Source organism: Tupaia chinensis, unplaced genomic scaffold, assembly GCF_000334495.1.
Source record: "Tupaia chinensis unplaced genomic scaffold, TupChi_1.0 Scaffold000045_1, whole genome shotgun sequence".
Classification (NCBI taxonomy): domain Eukaryota; kingdom Metazoa; phylum Chordata; class Mammalia; order Scandentia; family Tupaiidae; genus Tupaia; species Tupaia belangeri.
This window is the reverse complement of record NW_006159501.1, coordinates 2,997,016-3,004,658: the sequence shown is the minus strand read 5'-3', so window position 1 is coordinate 3,004,658 and position 7,643 is coordinate 2,997,016. Positions and strand designations below refer to the sequence as shown.

Here is a 7,643-nt window from a genome sequence, read left to right as displayed (position 1 = left end):
TGGTCCCAAGGCTTGTTCTTATTTTGTGCATTATTAATAAAATTGCCAAGCCCCCAATTCTCTTAACAGCTGGCTTTCATATTTTCTTCTAGCTCCCAATGTCAAAAAAAGCCGTGACTTGCCTTGAGCACATCTAACATCACATATTTGCAGTGACTTTAGTTGGCTTGATTCTAATCTGAATGCCACTAGTGACCATTTTGTCCTATGTTGCTTTCTTTCAACCCGCTCTCAACTGACTCAGTTTAGCAAAAAGAAAGAATGCCAGTTTGGCAAGAAAGAAAGTCAACCAGTCTGAAAAACAAAGGAGACATTGGAGGGTGACTTTGAGCTCCCGAGATTCTCTCCTTCCCCCCAAATGATTAACTTTACTGAGGAATAGCAACAATTGTTTTGGGGGAAAATAATCAAAACATGAAACTAAATTTACTCTAATTGCACTACTGTAAACAAATCAGTATGTTGGGACCAGTGGATGGCATAATGGTTACATTGCTGGACTCCCACAAAGTCCATCATGCTTTGAGTCCCAGACCCTGGTGGTTTAAAATTCACACCAGGCACATGTGCATGCGTGCCCCAAATCCGGAGAAGATAATGGAGGAGGAGGGATTGTAGTGTGGCCATTCCCCCCTGGGGGGCGATTTCTTGCTTTCTGCCTGTCTCTACAGCAAGCACATGTGCCCTACAGCAAAAAAGTCTCTTAAAAAAAAATAGGTATGCCCCCCAAAAAATGAGGGGTCAGGAGGTAGCATGGAGGATAAAAGTGCTGGATGCCCACATGGCTGGCTGCGGTTTGAGTCCTGGGCCTGGTGGCTTGCTTTCTCACTCCCAACACCCTCCCCCCGTCTCTGGTCAAATTAAAAAATAATAATAATAACAAATGGAATTAAATAAATAAATAATTCTTTTTTAAAAAATAGGTATGTCAAGAGAAGTCTCTCTCTCCACCCATCTGAGTCTATTTTTCAGAGTAAACCCCTGTTAACAACTTGGTGCTCAGACTTCTCAATAGATTCTCTGGTGTGTGTAGATCTAGCTAAATACACGTATATCCAGAAGGCCAGATGCATCGACCCAGAGCTGGCTTCTTTTCCCTCTTCCTTCGTACTCATGGACGGGTTCCAGGTCAGGACCTAGAGAGCTGTCTCTGGATACCAGTGCATCCATGCATGGTATACCACCCTCCTACCGGTGGGCGTGTATTAGGTCATCGGGAAACTCATGAGGTATTTTTCTATGTTTTTCTAGGCAATTAAATGCGTCATGACTTTCCTGATGACCCAGTAGGTGGCTTACATGATTTTGCTATCGAGAATAACATGTATGACAGTCTTGTTTATACATTTTCTAAGTTTTTATCTATTCATTTGATTATTTCTTATGGGCTGGATCCCAAGAGTGAAATTGCTTTGGCTCTTGGGGCTGAAGCCCCTCAGTGCCTTCAGAAGGCCCCCACCTCCCACTCCTTAGCCTGGCCAATACTATGGGCCAATCTCCTAGACTCCCCAAAATGTGAATGTCTTTGAGATTTAATTTGCATTTCCCTGACTACTGGTAAAGCTGAGTATCTTTTCATACGTTTATTATCAATTTGCATTTCATATTCTCTTATCCTGGACCTGTATTTCTGTCCTATTGGCTTTTTCTGTTCAATTTGTAGGCGCTCTTAGTATATGTACAGACGACATAATCTTTGTGTTTCATACATGGCAAGTCTCCTCACTCTGTTTAGGGTGTATTTTAAACCATACATTTTAATTTTGATTGTAGTAAAATATGTTACATTTTCCTTCCTTGTTTCTAGGCTGTCTTTTAATTCCAATCTATATTTCCTTCTTATATTTTTATAGTGTTGCTTTTTCCATTTAAATCTTAAATCCAGCCTTATTTTTTTTTTTCCACATTTGGGAAAAGCAGGGAGCTTTACTTTTTTGTTTCCAAATGAAGAGTCAATTGACCCCAGGGATTTAAAAATTATTTAACCAACAAAAATGTACACTTTTTTTGGGGGGGGGTGTAGGGATCCAGTATGAAGTTCTTAGGAGAAGCTGTGGTCCCTGTGGCTGGACCTGGCAGATTTTTTTTTTAATTGCCAGAGGACACGAAACAGAAAGAGAGAGAGAGAGAGAGAGAGAGAGAGGATGCCCCACGGAGGCACGGTCATGCCACAATCTTTTTCCCTCCACTTCCCCACTCATCAGGATTTTAGGCACGCATGCCTATGTTCCTCGTGTATTTTTTCAAGCCGTCGCGGCTAGAACTGTGGTCGTCCATGCAGGATTTGGCTCGCTCTCAATGCGCAGATCCCAGCCACTGCACCCCAAGGTCGGCCCTCTGCAGATCTTTGGGGTCCTAATCTGGAAAGAAAGCATCTAGAGGTTGTTGCTCTAGCCAGTTAGGAATTCACCCTTCTGAATCTGCATGTGTACGTTGTTCTGTTTGTTTTCAGTCAAGGAATTTCTAGACTGAAATATTCTCCTCCCTCACAAATCGCTTTATTTCAGACCTGAATCCTGTGTATACCTCTCCTACTGGTTTATCATTTGTTGAATTAGGTGTCCTTGAGGAACTCAAGACAGTGCCTTCACCCACCTTTTCTAAACCTTCTGTGGGGCTCAGGGCACAGTCAGTGGGTGGTTGTTCTAGTCTGTTTTACGCTGTTATAACAATGCCACAGACTGGGTCATTTATGAAGAAAAGGATTTATTATTTATTTATTTATTTTCCATTCATTTGCTGTACGTCACTGCAGCGTACAAAATGAGCCTTCCCACCCAGAATACACTGCATATTGGCTCAATGAGAGATATTACCATATATGCTATCGTCAACAAATCATTTTCCATTTTTTGTTTTTTATGTATTTTACTTCTTTTTTTTTTCCTCCTTGATTCCCTCCCTCTGACCCTCTGCCGTTTCCCACCTCCTCCCACACTATCTCTGGTATCTACAGTTGCTTTCCATGAAGAAAAAGAATTTATTTCTCAGCTTGGAGGCTAGGAGGTCCAAGATCAAGGTGCTGACTGGCATCCAGTGAGGGTCTCGGTGCTGGAACACCCAGTGTGGAAGGTGAGAAAGAAGGAAATCCAACCCAGCAGCCTCAAACCCTGCTATGATTGCCATTAATCCATTCACAAGAGTGGAGTCTTCCTGACCTAAATACCTGCCATTAGGTCCCACTTCCCAAAACTATTACATTGGGGATCAAGTTTCTAACGCATGCTTTTTTGGGGGGACACATTCATACCTTAGCGGAACTGAACCAAACCGTGGTTTAGAAACCATCTACAGATTTGCTTCTGTGCTCACTTAGTCTGAGAGGGGCTTTTCGGGCTTCTCTGCAAGCATACTAAGATCAGGCATTAGAAAGTTTTCTCTGTGTACAGAGGCTTTTATCTACCCGCTTGCAAATGAAGGTAGCCAATAAATATTTGTTGGATTTTATCATTCTGCTAACCTTCGTATTCAGACTTGTCAGTCAGTAATTACTGGCTGCATTAAAAGCAGGAGATTAGAGATTGAGGTCTGGGAAGGACAGATGATTCGCTCTGAGGTTCTCAGAGTAATCACGTCTCCTGCCCCTCTGTCTCCTCTTTTTCTGTTACACACCTTGTCCTTCAATAGAGGGTGAATGGTGTAAAGGGCAGCGATCTGCTGAGGCAGGGAAGGGTAAGACTTCTAAATGCGGCTCCTGGGCCCATCTTGGCTTATTTTCACAGCCCTACCATATTGGGAGGGACGGAGGGCAGGGGGCTCTGAGTGTCTGGGGCTGCTGCTGAGGATCTGAAGAGGATTTGGGGGTCAAACTCATTTCTCTTCCTTTTAGCTGTTAATACAGGCAAAGGATCTTGGGAGATCTGGAGGCCTTAGAAGGACACATCCAATGATCTCCGCTGTGAACCCTGTCATTGAGTTACTTACTGTACAGTGGGTCCCTGGCCCCCTCCGACCCTTCTGGTCTTTACTCCAAGAGCTCACAGGTGAGCCAGGAAGACTGAGCTTGTCTCCCAGCAGTCTCAGAGGGAGGTGGGTATGAAACAAGTAGTTGTAGGCTTGTATCATTACAAATAGAGGCAAATGCCGGAAAAGCCCAGATGCTTGGAGTGCCAGCAGCAGGGGGGCTCAGCTTAGTTTAGAGGTTAGGGAAAAACAGAGGAGGAGGTGTTACAGGCCGTTTCCCACCTCCTCCCACACTATCTCTGGTATCTACAGTTGCTTTCCATGAAGAAAAAGAATTTATTTCTCAGCTTGGAGGCTAGGAGGTCCAAGATCAAGGTGCTGACTGGCATCCAGTGAGGGTCTCGGTGCTGGAACACCCAGTGTGGAAGGTGAGAAAGAAGGAAATCCAACCCAGCAGCCTCAAACCCTGCTATGATTGCCATTAATCCATTCACAAGAGTGGAGTCTTCCTGACCTAAATACCTGCCATTAGGTCCCACTTCCCAAAACTATTACATTGGGGATCAAGTTTCTAACGCATGCTTTTTTGGGGGGACACATTCATACCTTAGCGGAACTGAACCAAACCGTGGTTTAGAAACCATCTACAGATTTGCTTCTGTGCTCACTTAGTCTGAGAGGGGCTTTTCGGGCTTCTCTGCAAGCATACTAAGATCAGGCATTAGAAAGTTTTCTCTGTGTACAGAGGCTTTTATCTACCCGCTTGCAAATGAAGGTAGCCAATAAATATTTGTTGGATTTTATCATTCTGCTAACCTTCGTATTCAGACTTGTCAGTCAGTAATTACTGGCTGCATTAAAAGCAGGAGATTAGAGATTGAGGTCTGGGAAGGACAGATGATTCGCTCTGAGGTTCTCAGAGTAATCACGTCTCCTGCCCCTCTGTCTCCTCTTTTTCTGTTACACACCTTGTCCTTCAATAGAGGGTGAATGGTGTAAAGGGCAGCGATCTGCTGAGGCAGGGAAGGGTAAGACTTCTAAATGCGGCTCCTGGGCCCATCTTGGCTTATTTTCACAGCCCTACCATATTGGGAGGGACGGAGGGCAGGGGGCTCTGAGTGTCTGGGGCTGCTGCTGAGGATCTGAAGAGGATTTGGGGGTCAAACTCATTTCTCTTCCTTTTAGCTGTTAATACAGGCAAAGGATCTTGGGAGATCTGGAGGCCTTAGAAGGACACATCCAATGATCTCCGCTGTGAACCCTGTCATTGAGTTACTTACTGTACAGTGGGTCCCTGGCCCCCTCCGACCCTTCTGGTCTTTACTCCAAGAGCTCACAGGTGAGCCAGGAAGACTGAGCTTGTCTCCCAGCAGTCTCAGAGGGAGGTGGGTATGAAACAAGTAGTTGTAGGCTTGTATCATTACAAATAGAGGCAAATGCCGGAAAAGCCCAGATGCTTGGAGTGCCAGCAGCAGGGGGGCTCAGCTTAGTTTAGAGGTTAGGGAAAAACAGAGGAGGAGGTGTTACAGGCTTTTGCAAAGGTGGCGTGTTTTACATATGTGAAGGAAATAATAATAATAAAGGTGCCTGGAAGGGCAGTTCAGCCTCAATCCTGGGCCACTTCCTAGGATTCTGGGAATCTGCCTCGCTTCCCAGAATTATGTAGGCATCTCAGGCCAGCCCTGGAAAGGCCTTCACAAATGCTAATACGTGAGCATTTTATGGGTTGCTCCCTGACCCTCAGCACCCTTCTCTTTAACTCCTTCCGAAGCTGAGGGAGGAGGGAGTGGTGTGTCAGTGAGGAGGGAAAAAGAGGGATGGGGAAACCCTCCCATCCCAACCACAGTTCCAGCTTCCTCTCTCAAACCCGAGGAAGGGTTTTCAAGGCAAAATCCTAGCTCACCTTTTATTTGGTTGTATAGGGACTGACTAGAAGTCCCCGGTGGTTCTTAATCCCTGAGTCTACCTGCCCAAAAAACACATCTGTAAAAATGTTGGCTAGTTAAGATTTAATAGCGGTGGGATGGGAAACGGCAAATTCTAGACAGAAGGGTGTTGATTTCCCCAGAAGCCTCATCGTGACTGTAGTCATAGCTGACACACTTATGGGCTGTGCACAGCTCTGAGCCACCAACTCCCTCTCCCAGTTGAGGTAACCGAGACACGGAGGCTGGTGTGACAGCGGCTTTCCTTGCGCCTCCCACATTTTGGAGTCGAGGTTTTTAAGCCGAATTTGGTCTCCAGGTGTCGACGGCAGTTTCTTCTAGGTGAACCAGATCCGCCTATTTCGGGAGAATGCGGACTTTGAGAAGGTCAATCTGGGAGCGGTGGGGACGGCTGTAGCGGACGCAGGCCCATGGCTTTCGGAACCAAGCCGTCCCGCAGCCACCCTCTGCGGTGGAGAAGACGGGCTGGCAGTCCCGCGGGCGCTGTGGGAGATTTGCAGAATCGCCCCACTCCAGCCCAGCGCCGAGCCCCGCAGCTCCGCTTTCTGCTCCGCCTCCGCGAGGTGTCGCCTTCGGCCGAAGAAACCACCGCGGCGCCACCCTCGTAGCCTGCACTTATTTATTTATTTTCGAACAAGGGGGAGGGGGGGCTTTCCTCCTTTCCATTGGAAACTAGAAACATCCTGCAGTCTGGTTCCTAAATGGGCGCGTCCTGTCCCCTTCTGCACCCCGGGTCTAGCCCGCTTCGGAGATTACAGTCGAACAAGCCCTCCGCCGGGCTTTGCTTGGCGCCGGCCTCGCTCTCAGCTGCACAGACGCAGTCAAGGCGGGGGCAGGTTAGACGCCTAGGCTCCCCCTCCCCAATCCACACCCCCGGAGCCCTCCGGGAGAAATTTTTTAATGCCAAGCAATTGCCAGGCCCGCCGGGTCGGTGCTGCATTGCACCGCTCAGTACGCAGCTGGCTTGCAGAGTGCACCGAGTGCAAGCCCGGGGGTCCGAAGGGCGGGAGGAGCACGCCCCGGGCTTCCCAGCTCTGCAGCCTTCTCTCTGCAAAGAAAAGCAAGTGGCTTTTGGCGCGAAAGCCTTGGCGCCTCCCCTGATTTTTATGGAAATCAAGAGGGCGGGGTAAAGCCGCTTTCCTCTGCCTTTCTCCCTCCCCCTGGTCTGCGCCTCAGCCCCCTTCTCTCCCCGCCCCCCGGGTGCCCACCCGGAGACCCCAGCGCAGAATCGCCTCTGAATCCCCAGCAGTCAGCGGAGGTAAGCAGCGGGGCTTGCAAACCGCCGGGCGCCCGGGGAGCGGCGAGCGCCGGCCGCCGCCAGGCAAGCCCTGGACCCGATCGCGGCTAGCGCACCGGGCGGCCGCCCGAATGTGCCCAGGGGACTGTTTCTGCTTCCGAAACAAAACCGTCTCGGGGTTTTCCCTGAAAAGCCAGTTCCAGCCCCGAAGGCACCCGGACTAGAAGAGACCCGCCCTAATCCTTTTACAGCCCGTGCCAGTGGGGAGTAATGGCTTCAGCGAAAAGAAATTCACCCTGCTCTAGAAGATTTTTGTATGTTTGAGCTGACCGGGAGCTGGTGCGTCCCCGCCCCAAGCTGGGGTTCTCTAAAGGGTGCCCCGGGAGGAAGAAGGGGGGGTTAGGTGGGATGAGGCCGCCGCGGTGGTAATCTGGGTCACTGCTGCTCCAGCTCCGAGACGCGGTTCGCCCGCGACCCTCCCTGCACTGGCGCCCCTGCACCATTCCTGAGAACCGAGTGTCTGCCTCCCCCCTCCCCAGGAGAAGGAGGTTGTGGGG

At 48.8% G+C, this 7,643-nt stretch overlaps 2 protein-coding genes across 2 annotated transcripts in view; one reads left to right on the top strand and one right to left on the bottom strand.

Moving 5' to 3' along the window:
• Nucleotides 1-6,472: 6,472 nt before the first annotated feature.
• Nucleotides 6,473-6,789, bottom strand: LOC114008607 (N-cym protein). Its single transcript, XM_027773582.1, is given in 4 exon segments — nucleotides 6,473-6,570; nucleotides 6,573-6,685; nucleotides 6,687-6,741; nucleotides 6,744-6,789. Coding segments are annotated over 4 exon segments (312 nt in total).
• A 260-nt stretch (nucleotides 6,790-7,049) lies between these two features.
• MYCN (MYCN proto-oncogene, bHLH transcription factor) overlaps nucleotides 7,050-7,643 on the top strand; it is a 5,471-nt gene continuing 4,877 nt past the window's right edge. The window contains exon 1 of the mRNA XM_006140841.2: nucleotides 7,050-7,107. The gene's annotated coding sequence lies outside the window, so the exon portion shown is untranslated. The remainder of the gene's footprint in view (nucleotides 7,108-7,643) is intronic.